The sequence below is a fragment of the Gavialis gangeticus genome, unplaced genomic scaffold (assembly GCF_001723915.1).
Source record: "Gavialis gangeticus isolate Ggan-Ray unplaced genomic scaffold, GavGan_comp1, whole genome shotgun sequence".
In the NCBI taxonomy this organism is placed as follows: Eukaryota; Metazoa; Chordata; order Crocodylia; family Gavialidae; genus Gavialis; species Gavialis gangeticus.
This window is the reverse complement of record NW_017729022.1, coordinates 73,007,126-73,029,671: the sequence shown is the minus strand read 5'-3', so window position 1 is coordinate 73,029,671 and position 22,546 is coordinate 73,007,126. Positions and strand designations below refer to the sequence as shown.

General features: G+C 40.1%; 1 protein-coding gene across 1 annotated transcript in view; it reads left to right on the top strand.

Moving 5' to 3' along the window:
- MYBPC1 (myosin binding protein C, slow type) overlaps nucleotides 1-22,546 on the top strand; it is a 126,356-nt gene that overhangs the window by 15,350 nt on the left and 88,460 nt on the right. Inside the window, exons 2-3 of the mRNA XM_019515379.1 lie at nucleotides 10,336-10,371; nucleotides 13,557-13,598. Coding sequence (XP_019370924.1) covers nucleotides 10,336-10,371; nucleotides 13,557-13,598 — 78 coding nt within the window. The remainder of the gene's footprint in view (nucleotides 1-10,335; nucleotides 10,372-13,556; nucleotides 13,599-22,546) is intronic.

The window sequence follows — 22,546 nt, the reverse complement described above, 5'->3', positions numbered from 1 at the left end:
TCCTTAAAGCATGAATGTTCTCAAACCAATTTTTGTCCATGTCCTTATTTTTAAAATAATATAGATGAGGAAAGGGAGGGAGAAATATTTTTTTAATACATTTTCTCTGGTCTGGCAGTGAGCTTGATAATGCATGATGAACTTGCTAATTAGATTAAAGACACCAAATTTAACTTTATTTATCTATTTTAAACTCTGGCTATGTACAGACATTCTTTTCTACTGGAAGAAATTTCTTATGATAGAAAAATAGCCTGGGAGCTGGACTGTACAGATATTCTTCCAGTCTCATGGCTGGAGAGTTTCACAGGCAAGGTCTACAGCCAGGGGACAATAGAGGACTGCTCCCTGGGCCATCCTCATCCTGGGAGCACATCACTTGACAGCCCAGCCTCTCCCCTGTATGGGAGGTTTCAGGTGGCAGTTGGCAACCACAAGTAGAGCTGGGAGGGTTCTAGACCTGTGAGAATGCCATATTTGCTTCAGGAGAAAAAATCTGAGCTTCTGCACACTTCTGGCTTTTGCCGGGACAGCAGTGAATCCTGGTAGAAACTGAACATCTGTATCCAGTCTCTGACAACTTTTTGGCAGCCTCCTAATTCCTAACTACAGTACATATGCAATCCCAAGATTGAGAGCAAGACTGCACAGCCTTGCACCAGTGAATGGATTATCAACTCCTTCCTACCAGATATAAAGTGCCTTTTTCTCATGGAAAGTGTAGGCATTTTGATTGCAGGGGTCATCCATGCAAACTAAAGACAAATTTTCAGGTGCAAATACCCCGTTTCCTGCAATCATTTATTTTAGCTTGGTGTGATACAAGAGAAAATCGCCCTTTTTTTCTGTGTGCTTCCAAATGGTTAACTGATAAATTCCTGTAGTTGAGAAAATGAGACCACATTGCCATTGTTTTTCCTTGTTGGTCCCTGTTTCATTTTTTCATGGAAAAGTGTAGGATTTGGAAATTAAAAGATGTACAAATTCATTTCACCATGTACTGACTACAAATGGTCCTTTAACTTTAGAAGGATCTGATATTAAACCAACACTACAGTGGATCATGAACAAAAATCCAGAAGCAGTGGCTTTTGTGCAATAAAAACCAAAGGAACAATTTATATGTCCACTTACAGACCTTCATTACGTCAGTCTTCATTTACAGGTCTTAATCCTGGATTACAATTTCTATATATTCATGAATGTTAATACTTATTAATATACAGGTATACACAATAGTCCTGGATAAGACCTATTTCTCACTTACTGCAGTGAGAGACCAAAATAGTACATTCCTGCAAGTTGTAACTAAAGGGATACTTGTAATCAATAAATACACACATACAATGAATGAGAAGAACTGACCAACAAACTTTAATTGTGGAGCAATAGGCAACTTCTGCAGACCCTTTCTCTCTCTCTCTCTCTCTCTCTCTCTCTCTCTAACTAACTACTCCCTAGGGGTTCATCTCCCAATTCCCAACTTCCTCAGTCTCCTGTTAGGAAGCATCTCAAACTTAAAACTTCTATCACAACTGTAATTCTCCTCTAGGTTCCAACAAGGCATTCACTCCAAAAGCCAGCAAGGCATCTTTGATTGATGAAAAAGGGCAAAGGAAGATTCCACTTCCACTCTTTACATTTTGCTTTAGACTTAATTAAGATGCAAAACCATTCATGGCTTCCATCCTTGTGAATCTTGTCACACAGATGTGCACAAAAAACTCATAAAAGATGAAAACACAGTCAAGATACTTAATAATAGAAACAGATTCCTGTTCTAGCAAGCAGCTAAATAGCTACTCCCACTTCATTTTTTCATGTAGGAACACACACACACACACACACACACACACAATGAGAAAAAGAGTCCAGATAGCTTATTTCTTATTTCCGCATCCTAGATTATAAGTAGGGACCTACTGAAATCAAGGAGGTAGGCAGCCAATTTTGTGGGCCAATAGTGGAGCCAGTCACTATTTTTGTGCCCCCCCATGCCTCTGATTGGCCAAGGGGCCCTCACTGCTGATTGGCCAAGAGGGCTGCCCGTCATGAGGCCCCACACCTTGCTGCTCGTTGATAGAGAGGGCTGGAGACCATAAGATGGGCAACCGTCTCAGCCAATCAGTAGTGAGGAGTGGGGACAGCCACCATCTTGGCTGCTCCCCTTTGCACTGGTGGCTCCTCCCCAGCGAGCTGTATGACCGGACTGCAGCAGCTATGAGGACTGCTGGCTTCCACTAGCAAGCTAACAATTTATTTTTAGTAAGCTTTTTTTTAGGGGGGAGGAGGGAGTTTCACAGATTTCATTAACATTGCCCAATTTTGTGGACAATGCCCGATTTCATGATTTCTTCAAATTCTGCAAAATTGTGAATAGAGTAGGTCCCTAACTATAAGTGGAAAAGAAACTGGAGGAAAAAAGAGTTTTAAATTTTAATTTTAATTCCATTTCACTCAGCAACCAAACTAGTGGGCCAGGCAGCCAAGAAAGTTTAATTATTTGTTCATCACATGACTTGGAACAAAGCCATGAATGCTTCAGATATTTTTCTTTGTGGACCTAAAGATTTAATTTATTCAGATTACCATATTAACCTTAATTTTAAAATAAAAGAAGAAATATGAGGATATTCATAATGAATTGTAATGATTTACCTGGTTCTATGATTTTGTGTTTCCTTTCAGACTGAGAATCACTTGTGTGTGGAATATATATATTTCACATACATATCATAGATGCATTTGATTTATACATATATATGATATTTCTCACTTTGAGTAGTTACTCTGCTAAAGCACAGGTAGAAACTTAGTTTACAGGATCATTGCACTCAATTCTGCAAGCTGCTGAGGACTGTGGTTGTAATTTATCAAAACACATGCTTAATTTCAAGAATTCATGTCCCATTGGAAGCAATAGGACCATCTCTTTGGATGACCAAAAGCCCTAGATAAAGCCCTCCATCTCTGAGCTCATTTAATTCAGGTCCTGATGTCTGGATTTTGTTTATAGTTTTCTTAAGCAACTTACGGTTTACAAAGGGCTAAAATAGATGTTAGCTTTAGTCACTCCCCTGTAATAAGGCTAATCCAGCATTGCATTGCCCTGAGGGAAACACTGCAGGGATTTAGAACGCTTTCCAGATTCTTTTAAGCATTTGGGGATAAAGAGTGATACGCACTACTTTAAGAAGTACAACCTGCTACTCTGTAGCTGACTAGCAGATGAAGCCCAGAAGCCATAGCTTAACCTTCTGTTCAGTTGGGGTCTTTCTCTACCAAGCCACTCCCAAGCAAGCACCACTGTAGCCATTTTACAACCACGAGTACAGAGGCTGGCATTCTGAGCTCTTACACAGACAATGCCTAGGAGCTAGAGGATCTTTACATAGCATAGCCACATACGGGTTGCAGAGAACCACAGTATTTCCCTAAATGAATAATTTATTTATTTTCATCTGACTAGTGGAGTTAGCATTTTAGGAATGCCTGAGTAATAGTTATATTTGTCTGACCCATGAAGGGTATGACCGTGAATTTAATCCATCTTTTCAAGGCTGAGACAAGTTGGCAGGTCTGAATGATGAAGAGTATAGGGTCACTGTCCTCTTCATATCACTTTAGCATATGTAAGTTACCTTGATAAGCTGTTGGTGCGTGCCACAGATCTCTCGCCTGGATTCATGGTAATACAGCTACTCCCTTCCCTTTCAAGTGAAGGTGACTTATCCTGCTTTCTAAGCTGAGTTCTGTTATTGCTCCTAAGGGGCTGTCAGTTCCTACTGCAGTTACTACTGCAATATGGTTGGAGGAGACACACCATAAAGCTAAACAAATTAGCTTTATTCTCTATCAGCCTGCCAAAGAAGCACTACAAGTGCTTTTGGACTGTAGAGGGGATTTCTTCTCCCTCTATTGGATGTTGCAATCCTGGGTCCTTGAAAGGTAAATGGTATCCTTAGACTTTATGAAAGTTATACTTCAATGCCCAGGGTCACTTCTTCACCTAGGGCAAAATGTTCCTAACCCTGGGACCACGGCCCGGTACCAGGCCGCAAAGGGTTGGCTGCCAGTCTGCAGGAGGGTTGGCTGCTGGACTGGAAGTCTGGAAGTGACTGGCACACTGCGGACCGACAGCCAACCCTTTTTATATTCAGTATAAAAAAGGGTTGGCTGCTGGTCTGCAGCATGCCAGTCACTTCTGGTCTGCAGTATGCCAGTCTGCAATTTGCCGGTCCACTATCACTTCCAGTCCACAATCTAAACATGTTGGGAACCACTGACCTAGGGGAAAAAATTGTAAGCAAAACTATTCTTTTTAAGACACCTTGACATATCTACACGTGCACTAACCTGAAGACTAATTAGCTGTGGAGTAAAGTGTCTCTGTCTACACATGTTACACTACTAGGCTGCAGTGAACTAATTAATGCCAGCATAAAATAATACTGTCAAAGACAACACTATCTTACAGCAGGGTAATTAACTATGATTAAATGCATGTGTAGACGCTGACTGCAGGCATGCATTGCATGCAGTCAGCCCATCCAGCAGGGTCCAGACTCCTGCCTGCCACCTATTCAGATAGCTCCACACTTTCAGCACCCTCATGCTCCAGCCAGCCCTTCTGCCACCCGATGCTGCTGCCCAGAGCCTGGGGTTGACTCTCCAAGCCTGCTGCCAACTGCTGCCACCTGCTGCCACCAGATGGCACCTCCTTGAACCTACCACCACCCACTGAGTCTGCTACCAGCTGCCACCATGTTGGGCCCCACATCAGCTGGCACCTAGGGACAGAGACCTGACAGGACACACAAAGGGACCTACAACCTCATTGCCAGGCAGGAGAGTCTCTGGCATAAACTGCTCCACCCCAGCTCAAATTTTGCATAGATGGTATGCCTGGGAGTAGTTTAGTCTGGCGTAAACTGCTTTGGAGTATATTGTTTCAAATTAATTGCATGTGTAGATGCAGCCCTTGGGCACATCCCCACAAGCAGGAATGTGCGTTTCCCTGCGGACAAACATTCCCTGGGAAATGCTTGTACGTGTGTGCTCTGGCACATGGCTTCTGACACACCTCCCCTGGGTGGAGCATCTGGGCTTATCCAGGGTCCTGAGGGCCTTTGGGGGCTGCAGCCACAGCAACCCAACAGCATGGAGCCTGCCTGGCAGCTGGAGTGTGGCTCCAGCTGGCCAGACTCTGGTTCACGGTAGCACATGCTACTGTCATGTGCACCACCGCACTTTTTAAAGACATGGGGTTTTTTTACACTGGGATCTCTGGTGTGTGCAGTGTGCATGTCCGCGCTCATCTGGATACAGCCCTTCAGTTTTCTTCTTTGGCCCATCTATAACAGACCTAACACCAGAGTACCAGAGATGACTAGGGTTGTATAGCAGACTTTTCCAGAATACTTCTTAGTAGTCTTTGGTTACTAGGAGTCCTTTAAACTATAAGTGCCAGGTACTTTGCTGACAAGATCAGTATAGTTCAGGGCCAAAGGCTGGCTTTAAAGGAACCAACAGCTCCTTACATTGACATTCAAGTAGAATGATAGGTGATGCATGCCAAAGAAATAAGGGGCTAAAATATATTAGATTGTTTCATGGAGTCCCTATGCCTTTTGCTGGAGTTGAAATCAATGGAAACTGCTGGATAGCTTGCACTTTTGAAAGTCAGGTCACTATATTTAAGCCTCTAGCCACAGCTGTTTAATGGGTTTTTGATAATGCAGTTCTGATCCCACTGCAGACAATACCTAAATGGGAACTGAAATTTTTAATAATAAAGATCCTGATTTAGCAAGGTTCTTAAGCAGGTTTCTAACTTTAGCACATTAACGATTTCATGGGACTTATTTAAACTTAATTAACTGCATGCATAATAAGAAGAGTTTAAACTCCATTTTAACTGATTAACTGAATGCGATCTTAATTATGATGTGGCTACCAATAGTTGATTGAAAATTGTTGGTGGTGATTCAAGTTACAACCTCTGCTGGTTTTCAAGACTGTGTGTGCTCTTGTTTAATTATAAATCAGAAAATAAAAATGTCTTGGCTTTAGGTGCTAATATCCTGTGTCAAATCAAATCCATAATACTCCTCATGACATGACTGAGACATGAAAACATTTCTGGAGATGCTATCTATCTAAGTGACAGTTGTGCTTTCACTTTATTTGCTAATTATGCTTCTTGACATACAATCCTTTCTAAGCAGCCCTTGTGCATGGTGATGCTAAGTTAACTCCCTTGCTTGCTGTCTACTTGTTTCTAGTCAGCTGTCTTAGACCTTTCATGTCTAACAGACAAACTACAGAGTACAAAACAAGCCAGGACATTTACCCACTATATACTACTAAGACTCTGTTAATGTTGCTTTGTTGAAATAGGTGCCGGAAAGGGGATCAAAGCCTCTGTTTCCGCATGCTGTTTTTTGCTGCAGATACAGCAACAAGGAGCAAAATTCATTTTAGCTTCCACTTATGCTCACTGGAGTCCCCAGATGCCATGAACATCCCAGGTGCCTTACATGGCCCTTACATGGCAAGGCATTGTCAGGAACCTGGCAGTGGATAAAGCTCTGGTTTGAGTTGCCCAGTGAGGTATTCCACAGCTACTGGATAGAAGAAACATTCAGCAAACTGATGGCCTGTCACAAGTATTGAAGCCATGTTACAATCCCATTGCATCTTACTGGCATTCTTAGCTAGTAACAAGAAAAACACTGTTTTCAATTTATTCATTTGCTCTTAGGTACTTTTCTGCTGAGGGTCTTCAGCAGCAGCAGCTACGGTGATCTGGCAGCACAGAACCTGGCCGGCAGCTGGACTGTGGGTGCCTAGGCTCTGGTTTCTGGTGGCACATGCAGCCACCATGTGCGCCACCCCGCTTTTTTAAGGAATGGGTTTTTTTGCTTTCCAAACAGCTGGAATCTAACCTCTTCAATCATATCCCCAGAGGTTTCATCAGCCTTCTGGATTCTGTAGTTCAGCAAGCTCATTATGATTCACCAAACAACGTTTCTTCTCTTTAGGAGCTGTAGAAAACTGCATTGGCCAGCCCAAGCCAGTGCTTTCTCCACTGTGATGTCTCTGACAATGCCCTGCCAGAGGGCCATATAAGGCAACTGGCTTGTTCAGAATGGCATGTGGGGACTCCAGTGAGCATGCTTCATCAGGAACGCACACAAGAGTAACTGTTGGATGAACTTGCTGAGCTCTTTCCTGGCTGGCAGTTCTTTCCCAGAGGTCAGCCAGAAAGGGCTATCATTCTTTGGAGAGGTGGAAGCTACTGGGATGCTATTAATGGGTTTTTCCTGGCTGTCCTGAGGAATGAAGCTGTCGGCCAACCATGACCATTAAAGGGGTCACACATGGCCAAAAGATTCCCTTCGAGTCACACCTTCTTTTATGCTCTCCCCTATACTTGGGACTCTTTTCCTTTCTTGTTCCTTTCTCTTTATACTCACATGTCTCTTCTTAGCTCTCTTCTTGTATGAGGACTCTCAACAGCAGTTTGCAAAGTATTTAAGAAAAAATCATCTTAGCTCTTTGAGATTCAGACTTCAGCCAACATCTCTTGCATGTTTCAATGCAAAAGACAATGTCTGTATTATGTTAAAAGCCCTACACCCGTTTATATTAATACTTGAGATTTAAAACAATGAAATATTATTATATTAATACTTGAGATTTGAAATAATGCCCTGCATTACACTAGATGACCTCCTGAGGTCCCTTCCAACCCTGCTTTTCTATGATTCTATGAAATCAAAACCAGAAAGTCTGTTACCTATAAAGTATATTTTAGTGGTAAAGCTGCTAAAAGCTTTAAGAATAAAGTCCAAAACTCAAGCTAGACTCACTGAAAGGTATGGGTATCACATGTGAGCCTGGACCGAGTTTGGAAAAATGAATTTTGATCTATAAATTGTTGTCCATAGCCCACAAGTAGTACATTGTTGCTGGTGATCCAAGGAGAAATGACTGATTGCTTGATAGTAGCACTCAATTTCTTTATGTCAAACAGTTGAATATATATTATGTCATTTTCTGATATTGCTTTGATATTAAATGGGATTGTCACAAATATGTTAATTTACTTCCAGTGGTTGAGAAGAGTGTCTATGCAGTCATGAAGGGGAGATGTTACAAGAGATTTAATCTGTAATAAAATATAGTACACACTGGGTGCATCTACACATCATCTTTTGGACGTTTGAAAGCATAGTGCAGTATGGGTGGTTACTGTGCCGTGTGCATGGCACATACTTAGATTTTGCCATTATGTCACTATAGTGGTATGCTGTAACCAGGGAGCACACTGCTATGGAGACATAACTGGCAATCACATGTAGACCCCCTGTGATTGCTATCTTGCCATAGCATGCTGTACAGCGATGTAATGCACTGTTACGTCACCATAGGGCGATGTGTAGATGCACCCACTATGAAATGATGACTGGCCTCTCATGGTTCTTAACCCAAATCAGGCAAAAGGAGAATTATGGCTTTTAGCTGGAAGAATTGTTTAAAGCCAAACTCAAAGCAAAACCCAAGAAGTCAGAAGAAATCCAGAAAAAAAAGTTGGTTTAAACCTGCATAAAGCTAGTACTTGAACTGCATATCTACTGACATCTAATGGAGAGACTCTGATGTCTGAATTATATGGAAGATGTTTGTGACTTTGGGCTTTATAATCCTGGTCTCTATCCCTGTAGGCAGTGGCTATAATATCTGTTATATATTCATTATACTAATTAAATATACTGACCACTTCTACTAGTGAAAGTTTATAAATCCCTCCTTACTTATTTGGCTCAAGCTTATCTCCATACTAAAATTATTTCTCCCTTTTAAACATTAGAATTTTTTTTAAGAACAGGAAGTATGTATTTAGTTATAATTAGAGCTAGTGGCAGGGAAGTAGTCTTACATGCTCTTTCGGGAACTGAAACTTGGTGCCTGGTTTTGGTCTGGGTCAGGGCTCCAAAGGTTAATACCCTGTTACATGACAGGGCTTGGTATGCACCAACTTTAATGTCTGCTATTACAATTGGAACAATTAAACCTTTTACATTTTCTCTTGCTCAAAAATTAAAGCTAGAATTTAGTACATTATCTCCAATAAGTATTCTGAAGTATTTATAGTTTGGAAACAAGCTATGTTAATTTGCTTTAAAGATCAGCTCTTGAAAAGAGTTCTTTCTAATGACTGTGAAGAATATTCTCATGAATATAGGTTTTTTTCATTATGTTCTTTCCAAGATGGACCATATATGATCCCAAAAGGAAGTCTGAAATGAGTTAGGAAATTTGATACCATGTCATACAACTAGCAAGAGAACATTTTCTTCTATATATTCCATATCAAATAATAAAATGGAGGAATGGAACTGATCTCTTAATCAAAAAGTGTTATGGAGGGAGATTCACTATGGCGAACAACAGTGTAGCATCATTTATGTGCTCAACCTGCTGTACTCTATAGGTTGTATATTACATTCAATATGCTACAAAACTGGGCACATGTGAGAGAGACATGTTAGCAAGTAGATGTGTTTCAACATATGTGAAAAGAACAGCTTAAGACAATGCAATAACAATATTTTCAGGAAATGGTTGACAGAAAACTTCTCTCCTGTAATCCATTTGGTGGTTTTTAAAGACAATATTTTGTGCCTCCAACTTGTACTGAAACCACAGACATTTATGGACAATTTTGGATGACTAATTTTTGTTAAAAGTGTGTGTGGTATGGAAATAAATATGGTATAATGAGGGAATATGGAAATTCTCTATCTGCAGTATCAGATGGACCCTACCATGATTTGTGTCCCTGCTCTACAAAATACATTTTTAAATGTAAATTTATAGGATAGTTAGTATTGTGAAGAAGCTGCCATACAGAAATGATGGATGATATGTGGAAAGATGATGTGTGCTGTAGGTATGAAAACATAAGCTGATTTTTTCAAACTATGTTTGAATGTTTAAACCAATGCTAAATGTGTGTGGATTCACCAGATCTGCACAAAGTGCCAGATCTTACTCTGTTCAGTTCTCAAGAAATTTAAGACTGTGTCTGGTTTTATAACTTTTTGTCATCTTAGTCTTAAAACTAAGTCACAAAGAACAGTGAGGAAGAGGAGGACCCACCTAGCTTTTGAGTTAACAGTTTTTCAGGGGCTATAGCAGGATAGAAAAGGATCACACTCAAGTGCCCAAGTCCATTAGGACTTAGAATACAGCCCTACTTATATGAAAAATATTCATTTTACTTCAGATTCAACAACTCTGTTTTTTTCTTTCTTTCTTCATTTTTAGAGAATGAAACGGAAGCAGAAAGCGCACCCCCTCCAGGTTAGTAAAGAATTTGCCCTCCTCACCGAATTAGGTTTGTACTAACAGAAGTGCATGAGTCTACATTGTGCTACAGTGATATGGCATCTTTGTGTATTGTCCTCTGCAAAATAGACAGTTGCTGAACAGTAAGAAGGGAACTTAATTCAGAGGGGTGTCGTCTTCATTTCCTATGCACTTCATTCACAAAAATGTCTAATGTCTCAGGCTCAGTGTTGCTTGAGTGAGAACTGATAAGGGTTCAGCACTGCTGATAAATTTCAGGCCACAGTGGAAAATAAGGGAAGATAACATTTTGGGACTTGCCATCCTCTTTTACACTGAGATGCATCATACTACAAAAGTAATCACATTCATTTCCCATTGAAGATGCTTCATAATGTGGGTGAGGATGGAGATTTTGAGCTGTTATTGAATAAGGCATCAAGTAAACTTATGAACATCGATTTATATCTACGAACACTGCTGCCCTATTTTCTTTTGTGAAAACTTGCTGGGCAAAGGGCCCAGGCACTTACTCTTTTCACTTGCATGCCTGCCTGAACAACATATACAATGATCTAAATATCAATATATTTTCCATGCATTTTTTTAATTTACCCATTAGATCAATTCTAGTTTCTAGAATGCATGAGACTACCAAAGCAGAAATACAAGCAGTAGGACGGAAATGACAGGTTATCAGTCATCCTTTTTACTGAGCAAAATAACCATAGTTAATTTAGTTCCCATTTGAAAGCCTCATTTGTTTACGTAATGTGACAAATGGCACCTACTTTTACTTTTTATGCAGAAGTTATTTTTGTTTAAATTAAAAAAACCAGACCTTTCCAAGAAGAGATAGCCAAGACTGAAGCTACTAATAACATTTTTATTTTTTGCTACTAATTTCCAGACTTACAGGGTGGATCTTCACATGCAGGGGTGTACGGTTTGCGGTGCCATATGTGGGGAACATAAAAACATGTACCGTGCTGCAAAATTTGCTATTGGGAAATCCCAGTAGCAAAAAAAAGCACTGGAACAACAAATGACACAATGCAAGCAAAACAAGCGTGCATCAGCACAGATGGACTATGGACTGTCCAGAGCAATGCTCTGGCTTCTGACCAGGCCTCCATGCTGCCCCTGCTGCTTCAGCAGGCCACCAGGGAAGACTGCTGGGGCCAGCACTGCTGGCCCCAGCCTCCCCTGCTCCTACCTAGGATAATTTGCTGTGCGCTGAAGCGCATGTGCAGGAGCATGTGATGGGACACAAAGCAGCAGCACAAATTTGTGCCACTACTATTTGTGCCTCTACAAACACATGACTTTGCATGTGGGGACCCACCCACAGTGTCCAGTAAGTTTTTCCTCTTATGGTAATTTAATTCTGCATGTATTTGGAGAACCACTTTAATTTGATGTATGACTGTTACTGCATTTGACTGAGCAGGAATTTTGGTGTGAACAATTCCAAATATTTAATTTTACCATTTTGCTCTGCCTATTCCCAAAAAATGTATTTCTTGTTGTTCTTTGTTTTTACTTTGACTTGTTTCTCCATTGTGCCTAATGTGAGACTGAGGCTGCAGCTACACAAAATGCTGACTGTGCAGTAGATTGTTACTATTGTGCAGTAGCATGGCACGAAATATAACGTGATGCTACTGCGCAGTAGTAACAAGCTACTGCACAGTCAGCGTCACCTAAAAGCCATTGGCAATGTTACTGCACAGTAAGCACAGTAACTTCAGTTACTGTGCAGTCATTTAGTACTTGTATATGCAAGTACTAGGGATGTGTGAAGCAGGCAGCATTCGATTCGGATTCGGCCCAATTCAGGGGATTCGCTGATTCAGATTGCTGTCCCGATTCGATTTGGCTGAATCCGAAGACTCGATTCTGATTCGGAGAATCAGCAATTCGGCCATAGACACAACTTTATATGTTTTTTCTACGTACCTCGAGGTGCCAGGTGTGGCTCATGAATTTCCAGTCCATTTCTGGGTCCGCTGCCGAGCATGTGGGGGACCTCCCCCCACCCCCCTTGGCTCAGTGATTGGCTGTGGAGGGACCCCAGGTGCCCCCCCCCCCAGACTCAGGAGGCACTGGTCACCAAGCTGGAAGTGGGGCGGGGAGGGCCACACGCTTCGTAGCGGACACAGAAGTGGATGGGATGTACTTCTGGTCCACTTCTGGGTCCGCTGCCAAGTGCATGGGGGATCCCCCCATGCTTCCGTGGGACGTTCCATCTGCCCCACCATCTCAGCATTCACAAGCCATGAGCATACCTCCAGGTACTTAGAAAAAACATATAAAGCTGTATCTATGGCCGAATCGTTGAATCTCTCCAAATCTCTCTGAATCAAATCAGAGTCTTCCAATTTCATTCAGAGAAGTTAACAGGTCTCCTGATTCAATTCGGATTTGGAGATTCGGCCACCAAATCAGGCCGAATCTACTCCACATTGAATCAGTGACTGAAGCTTCACACAGCCCTAGCAAGTACTAAATGACTGTGTAGTGACAACTGCACAGTCAGTGTCTTGTGTAGACATGGCCTAATGCACCTATCTTATTACTAACGTGCATGCACCATTTTATTTAGACACATTTTATTCCAAATACAGCTAAATGGCTGCTCTATAGGTGCAATCTTAAAATTGGCTTCAAAGGTTTGTGTATCAGTTCCAAAGAGAGCAAAGGTCTAGGACTCACTGCTTTCAAAGAAGGTGACATCGAGTCTCCATAAAACAGAACCGTGAAAATCCTTTTAAATGGTGCATCATCCAGTAACATCAAATACAAAATTACACTTGTGTTTTGATATGTAACATTGTTGTGAAAAATTGTAGATCTACAACAGGGATGAGCAAGGTACAGCAGGGGAGTAGTGACAATGTTAATTTCTGCTGCCACCACTCATTGCACCACCAAATTTCCAGACCCGTGGGAATGATCCAGCTCTGTGAACCAGCCCTGGATGCTGTTTCAGGCCTATTGACCACCCTGCACCACTCATCAAGCCCATGGTACCAGATGAATTTGGCCCCACTCTTCTACAGTCATTAACGCTCCAAGAAGTAACCATGTTTGCACAGTCCTGATCTAAAATGTTAATGTAATTTGTTGTAAGTTTTGTATGTAAATGTTTCTGTTTAGTTTAAGATTCTCTCAAAAATGTGCTTGTACTTCCTACACAGAACAAAAAGCACCAAAAGAGGGTGAAACTGGACAGGCTAAAGGTGAGTCTTCAAGCATACCTCAAAAGCTAAAAGCAGAGAAAACATCAAATGCTGTGCTGATGCTAGGTTGTTTGAATCTTTTTATTTAGCATTTGGTTGCAGCATATATTATTAGTATGGTTTGGAGTTTCCTGGATTATTTGTTTCTGCATGACTTGTTCAGCACAAGGAAATGATGCTGTGTATGAGTTTCCTTCAAAAGTTCTGTAAACAAGTAAGAAACTCCCTAACCTTTGATAAGCAGTATTTCTTAGTAACAATAGTTAGATAAAAAGGTCCCTCTTCATGGATCAGTTTTCTGACAGTTGGTTTGAGCAGCAAGTAGGAATGGATAGGCCACTGAAAGTGTTGATTGAAACTCAGATCAGGGAATACTAGTAGTTCTTAAATGAGGTAGATCCCATTTTTTCATCCCAGGCTGCTTCTGTTTTACCTCAGAAACTTAGTATCGCACACTATTTTTGCAGTAGACCAATGATCAACAAATTCCACCAACTTTCATATATTCTTCAGTATGTAAATCATCACAATTTTAAATTTGCCCTTACTTAGGGCCCAACAAACAACTGGAATGCTACCTGTAGTTCTAAAAAATTTCTTGAAAAATCAGCTGCTGTGCATGCATGCACGCACACACACACATACACACAAGCTCACTTAGACCACATTTTCAAGATGTGTAAGTATTTTGCTACACAGCTGAGATTGGAATGGAGTCCTCAGATGTCAATTCCTTCATTCAGGAAGACATATTTAGGATAATTGCATCAAATTTTATTCCTCTCAATGAGAAAGAAAAATCAAACATAGTATATAATATATTTTATTTTATATTCACTTTGAAATACACTTTGAAATGGACAATCTAATTTATTGATTCATTCAAGTGTAAGTTTGGGGAATTTTTATCCTGATAAAAGCCTAAATCAGACTAAGATCTGCTTGTAGTTGACCTAAAATTGATTTATTATTTGAAAGTTGTTTTTTTTTATTGGCCCATCACAAAAGAACTTGAAAATACATTCTGATTTTTTTGTTTATTTTAGTTGGGAAATTATGGATTGCCTTTATACAAAGATATTACATGGCATCTCAGACTTGTATACAGGGTAATTTGGGAAGTGCGTGCAGCACAGCATGTCCATTTATGTCAACAAAATAAGAATGCAGATATTAAGAATGAATGGTCCAAGTATCATTTGCAGAATATAAATGCTGGACACAGCTTCAACACATGGTATTTTACTACCTATTGTTTGCAAAGCACTGTTATTTTGCCACAAAAATATTGTGCAAGGTGCTCAAATTTGTCATTCTTAGCAACTTGTACGCTTTTCTGGGGCATTGTGCACTCCAGACATACAGAAACCAAGGTGAAGGCTTTTGCCTTACATCCTGGAAGTTCATTCCCCCTGCCTGAATTCTGATATCAGAAAAGCATTTTGCTCATGCACTGAATGTGTATTGTACCTTTCCCTCTGCATACAAGTCAACATTTTCCTCAACTAAAAGAAAACCATGGTAAGTGTCCTTACAAATGCTACTGCTTATCTTTTTACATGTTTTTAATATGTATTTTTAAAGCTTCATGCTAGTAAAGAGCAAAGGAGTTTGCTGCAGGTTAGCTGTCTTTCCAGATACTGACCTATTTACATTTAGTGCTATGGATGATTTTATATTTAAAATATTGTTTAAAATTTCAATGAACAACTAAAAATAGGAGTGTATACATTTCTAATCTTGCTTAATCTGGCAGCAACCATTTAAATAAACGTTCCAATAAAAATTGAATAGAGAACTGTCAAGATTTTGTAGCATTAAATAAAAAAGATTGCCTTCTGTCATTATCTAGATGTTTGCTTAATATAGCAATACACAAGTAATACACAAGTAATTGAAACAAAGCAGTCATTGTGTATGTTTCTTTTAAGGCTCCTGGCAGTTGTTCATATAAAAAATCAATGGGATCTGGGGATTTTTTTCTCAGAGCTCAAAAACCTGCTCATTGTGCCATGCCAGCACCCAGACAGTGTAGCTCTCTACCCTCCAAGCCCCCTCTCCTGCCCCCATCCCAGCGCTGCTTGACTCCTGGCTCCCCACAGGAGCTGGAAGCCGAGCAGTGTTGGGACTCAGAAGCTCCCCACTTCCTCAGGGAGGGTCAGTTCCTGGCCAGCTCCAGGCTCCTTCAGGATTTCCCCACCCAGCCCAGACCTGGATGGGAGCTGCCCCAGAAGGGGGACAATTCCCAGCCAGCCTTGGGCTGACTGGGGAAATCCCCACCCAGCCCAGGGCTGGCTAGAAGCTGCCTCAGAAGCGGGATTGCTCTCAGCCAGCCACAGGCTGCATGGATAAGTCTCACGGGCATGAGGCTTGTTCTCAAGTGTCTGGGGCTGGTAGAGCTCTGCAGTGGCAGCTATCTCCTGACCCCTTGCACATCAGGACCCCTCCCCATATGTATGGGGCAAGGAGGACAACTACTGCAGCAACTGGCAGATTTCTCTTGGTCCCATACACATAGGAACCAGTCCCGGGCTCTCATCCAGCCCCACAGCATGCACCCCAAGGGAGCATGGAGGTCCCCCTGGCTGCTGAAGAGGGCCAGATTAGGGTAGAAGCAGGAGTTTTAGTTTGATGCCCTACCAGCCACAAGTGAAGCACCGGGCTCCGTGCAGTTCCACAGCTCTGCAGGAAGCCCTGCAGGCAGCCTGGCAGCAGCCTGGGAAGGCAGGTTCCATCCAAGAAGAGCGGGGAGCCTGATCTTTTTGGGTTTTTTTCCCTGGACCCTGCCTGTCTGAGCTGCGTGGGGGCCTGGTGCTTCCCTCTACAGCTGTGGTGGCCCCCGGGACTGCCCAAGCCGGGTGCCTGTGGGCAGGTGCCACCTGGGGTGGCGGGGCCACCGCTGCCATGGAGGGAAGCACCAGCCCCCCCCACAGCCCAGGGACTGCTCCACCCACCAGCAGCTTGCCCTTCCCACCCTGCCTCCAGAGAGGCAGGTAAGTCAGCAGGGTAATTTAATGGCCCTAAATTAAAGCAGTGTTTTTAAAAACTGGGCATGAGGTATTCACCACTTCAATTTTGGACCCCCATTTTATCTACACACACCCCATGGTATCAGGGAACTGGTTCCTGATTCCATACTTCCCTCAGCACTCTTTAAGTTTGCCAGCATGAAGTGAGCCCAGGATTGCAGAGCTGCTGGTTTAAGGGATGCTGTGGGAAGTGTGGCACCAGGAACTTTCAACCTTCCCTTTGCAGGTTCAGGCACATGAGTAACAGGATCAGGAAGAGGTTCTCTGATTCTGGCCTCCCCACACACCTAGATCTTTAAAGGACTGCCCCAACATATAGATTTTAAAGGGTACTTTGCCAAAAAGAAATTCAAAGAAATCCAGAAAACAACAAGCTTTTGCATAACTCATTTATAAAAATGCATCCATAACTTCCTTCTCTGAACTATGTGGAAAGGAGAAGGATTTCATGCCTAGCTAGACTGGGGGCTTTCTAGCTAGACTGGGGGCTTTATAGCTTAAGCAAACAAAGTCTAAAATACGACAAGCAAGGATTTTTGAGTGATATCCTTTACTGGGCTATCTGTAATTTCTGAATTCCACAGTACTCATGTGTGGGAAGTTGCCACTGTGTTTATAACAGTCAGCCACCATTGGCACATGGGAGGTCTTGAGAGGTCACATTGTATATGAATCCTGTAACTAATCAAGAAAATCTAACCCATTTTCTTCACAACTTCCAAATAATTTCTGAGGCATTGAGGCAGATGTTAGGAAGATGAAGTATAACAATCTGTGTGTCTGTGCAACTGTCCTTTTACTTACTAACTGGTAATTTTTGCCTGTCCAAGGTTAAGTAGTTGTCTGTATTATGCTCCTTGTAGGAACAGTGGATAATAAAATGGGTCACCATGTGGAAAAATCTTTGTTCTTTTTCTAGGTATTTCCTTGGAAATCATTAAATGAAAAGAATAATTTTCTACTTTTGTACAGCACTTCTGCTTCCATGGATATCTGATTTATGCTAAGGGAAAATTGAAAACTGAGCTCTGGCTGTTGAGTATTCATTTTATTTACAGAACAGGAAGTGAATCAGCAGAAGGTCCCACTTGATTTACTACCATGTCATCTTAAACTGAACCACTGTCCATTCCTCTTTTCTTTTCTTTTCTTTTCTTCTTTTAATGCAGCGTCATCTTGTGCATTAAATATTGTCTCCATTGTCTTCTCAACTGCTGAAATAATCATTCAAATCTAAACTTAGCTTACTTATCCCTTTCTTTAGGTACCATCCAGCCATTCAGATGCCTGCTAAAGCTTTTGCATGTTTCATCAATATCCTTTCTCTAGGTTCCATCCAGCCATCTACTAAAATATCTGCATGTTTCATCTCTGTATTTTCTTTAGGTTTCACTCAACCATTCATCCTGCTAATAAAACTTCAGCTGTTTCACTTATGTACAGTGGTTAAGATTGCCAAAGTGCTGAGTACCCAACAGCTGGCATAAACATCAGTGGGGGCTGACGAATGCTCAGCATGTTCAAAACCAGACCACCTATTTTGGAACTGTAACTTAATGCACCCAGCTTTGAAATTGAATTGGGCTCTCAGTTACATCAATCTAGAATGACATAACCAGCTTCTTTGGAGTTACTCTAGATTTTTGGTGATACAAATGAGATAAAAGTTCAGCTCTTAGTTTTGCTGTCACTTTATACTATGTAAGAATGCACATTCCCATGTACTTCATTTCACTTTCCTATGACTGAGAGATGACATCTTTAAATACAACATTAAGTGTGCCTATGTCTATTCTTAAATCATGTGAGGGTCAAGAAGTGTTTGTTCCATAGCACAGACTGGACAAGATTTACCATTGCACCTAGTTACCTGCGACTGTGTAACTTGCTGTATGTACCTGGCACCTTCAGTTCTCTCAAATTCCCAGACTTATTCTTTACTTGTTTATCATATAGCTGTTGAAATCCAGGGCACTGACTTATCATACCAAATTGCCTCCACAAACCAAAATATTTACTGTTCTCACACTCAACAAAAGTTTCATGCAATTTATTTATACTGTATGTCTATTCCATTTACTTTTTGGCTCTATTATGAAGCACTGTAGTTGCTTTCATAATAGATTTAAAGTTGCCTTCAGTTAAAGTACAACACTGAATTCTTTTATTGGATATGAAAATAAGCTGAAAAGAAACAGAATTACTCTACTTGGAAACTGTATGAAGGGGAAGTATGATGTGAATCCTTTTACTTGTTAGGAGTCTGAATGATTTTAAGAAAATTTAATTTAGGGTTTTGCATAATGTTTTGAGGAAACATTATCATATACAAATGATCACACTGTAATGCCCTAAACAGGAGAGAGAGAACCAAACAAAATCTCATATATGGAGTAGTGCAGGGGTGGGGGAAATGGTAGATGTGCAAGTATGTGAACACCTTAATTATAATATATCCCTATTAATTAATCTGCCTGTCCTAGAAGATTAGAAGTCAAGGGTTGATGTACAGAGTTTCACACAAGAAAACTCCTGGGTTTTTAAAAATTTGTAAGAGACTTTTTAATAGACAGATATCGGTAAGGACTGATTATTAGACAAGGAGGTGGTTCCCCATAGAGAGTAATGCATCAAAGAAGCAGAGTCGGTTAGGGCACTTTTTCCAGAGACACATCTCCTGAGGTGTACAGAGGAGAGGTCTTTAGCTCCACAGTGCTTGACTTCATCTCCTGCTAATCAGGGAAGCTACACAACAGAAGACCCACTTAGCCCTCCATCCTGCACCTTAGGAACAATGAGAAATCTGGCACCTTCAATAAAAGAAATGCATATGACAGATTTTCTCCCCTAGTCTCATCAGGGTTCCTTGAATAGTATTTCTTCTATTGAAAAAGAAGGAAATTCCAACTTTAATTCAGCATTGTTTGCTGAAATAATTATTGTAACTTCAGCAATATACTGATATCAATTTGAAAGATATGGGTCAAATTGTGAAAGGTCTTAATTAGCATAAAGGGGATGTAAAGTGGAAAAGATAAAATTATGCACCACCATGTGTACACATGCAACCTCTTTGTATCATGGCTTCTGACATAGTAGAGAAAGAAGGATCCACATGGTCATTGATCTGTTATTTCATAAGCAAGTGCGAGAGGAGTAGGAGGCAGAGAGGAAGTAGAGTGTAAATGACTCTACCACTCCCACAACTTGATGACCAGCAAAAATGAGTTGGCACAAGGAGGAGAACATGCTACACCTGGTAAGTAGCTGTAACAAATTGCTTCCCCTAAAGCAGATTCTGTGCTCCCTTGCCCCTTCAAGGAGGAGTGCATATACAGGCCACCCCACAAAAAGATCTGTGACTTAAGGTACAACGTTTTCTTATGAGACTGGGCATGAAGTATTCAGGGAATTTCCATGAATATTTGATCATTCACGTATTCAAATTAATGAGTGTTGACATTATTTTAAACCTTCTAATAACCTTAACACTCACCCCCAAGACCTACCTATGCATCTTTTAAATATCTACATCACATACTTAATATGTATCACTGATAAAGTTCATAAGAATTATAAATCAAGGTTAAGGATGTAATTGGATCACCGAAAGTAAATTTTCATGTATCAATACTAAAGGTAATATTTGGGTAAATTCCAGGTTCTTTTCTATTCTGTGGTGTTTACAGTTGTTCTAGTTCTGATGCTATGTGATGTTTTTCACAAGAACTATATTAATTACTTTAGCAACATTTCTTCTAAGCTAACAAAATTTTATGGAGAAATATATCACATGGTAATATATGGAAATATTTTTGCCTTATTACTTTTTGTAAATTAATTCATTAGCATATTTACTTTTTGGATTGATATGCCACCATTCTCGAAGAAAAGCTTAGGGCATCTTACAATGAAGGGCAAAAATTATGGGAAAAGAATAATACAATTAGAATATAATACAATAAAATGCCCCTTTCCCTCATTTCCATGCACACTAAAGAGCAATGCTAGAAGTCCATTTACCAAACTAAATTAGAATAGTTCAACATGTTCACTTACAGCAAAAGTTAGATACTTTTATCTTTATCCACTTTGCTGTTTTTATATGAGCTCCTCTAAGTTACCACCATACTGATGTGAGAGAGAAATCTTGGATGTGTTGAAGTAATGGCTAAACTCCTGCTTGCTTCATTATGGCTAGGATTTTATTCTAGATCCAGGTATTTTCAAGTACCCTATGGTATATTTTTATTTACAATAAATATAATACTTATTTTGATTAATTTTGGTGCTCCTGGAGAATTGTAAAATTGTTAAAGTTGTGGCTAAGTGTAGAATTACAACTGTATTATTGTATTGTCCATTTCAAAGCAATATATCCTACAGAAAGAAAATGGACCCAAGGCTTTAATCTCAGCAATACATAAATAAGTCAGTACTCTGTCACTGGTTTTTACACACTGACAAAGTCAGCATTCAGACCTAAATAATAAAATCAAATTATAAATGCAGAAGTTTTCTATGAACACCTTTGCAAAATGTATTGTGTTTTTTTCCCCACCACAGAACTTGTCCTATTAAAGATTTAAGACTTTGATCTTCAGTGAATGCCATGTCAACACAAGGCCATAAATTCATACATGGTATATTTCAGTTAAGTCAGTATAAATATGTGTGATAAACATAGACCGAAGAGAGGAAACCTGTACTGAATTATGTACTCTGCCAGTCAATATAGTATAAGTCTGAAGAGAAATATGTCAAATATATAAAGGGAGTCAACTTATTTGCACCAGATAGTTTCAGCTTATTTAGTTCTTATGCAGTAAATTGTTAAATATATTCAATTAAAATTTTACTTACAGAGGAAAAGGAGAGTGAAATAATGATCGTAATCCTACCACCAGGTCTGATATTTTTGGGTCTTTGTCATTTTTTAAATAGATGGTATTTCTAACATAGACTAGCCCATCACTTTCACATAGAAAATGAATAAATCATTGTTATAAAACCATTCATCCTGTTTATTTAATAATTAGTCCATCCTATCCTGCAAATTAGAAATTTAAGGGGTGATGGACTGATAGTTTTTTAATTTCATCAGTCAAAATAGCCCCACTGACATTTCCTGTTTTAGAATAGTTTCCCTTGTCATCACATTTTACTAGCCTTGACATGTACGGTGTGGTTTGCATTAACATTTTGTTTGGAAAGAAACATAGGTTGCACTAGTGCCATCACAATCATCAGTTTGCAAACCAAATAACTCTTTTTTTGTTCTTCTAGTTTGTCAAATCTTTCAATAGACTGGCAATAAGCCAGATCATTCCTTTTATGTCATGATTATTATCTTTCATCAGATAACATGTACTGCATCCAACATATTGTGCTGACTGACATAAATTAATATTTTTCAGGCCAGAAGTGTATTCTTTTCCTCTTCACAGCCTTCATCAACTACAATGGCATTATTGCAAAACCAAAAAGGGTGGGGGAGGGGGAAGAAATATGCTTTTGAATTCTTATATAACATGGTATCATACTTGCACTGGAATCAATTATCCCTTCTAATTACTGATCAATCAGCACAATATTCAATTTTTAATAGGTTTGTCATGACCTCATTATTATCATGTCTCCATTAGAAACCAGAATCTGCAGTCCCTACTGATGTTAATAGAAGTTGCAGGTGCTCAGAGTGCATCAGGATGTGTCCTACTGAGCATATCTTTGAAACTTTTAGTTTGAATAACAAATCACCTTCCCAGGATCTTTGTGTTGTGTTCATTTTTGTTGGGAAATCCTTTTACCCTATATGAAAGGTCTACATTTTATTGTCAACATCCTTTCCCAAAGGATTTTTTTAAAAGGAGAAGTTTGATAACTTAATATCAATTACATAAGTAAAGTATTATGAAG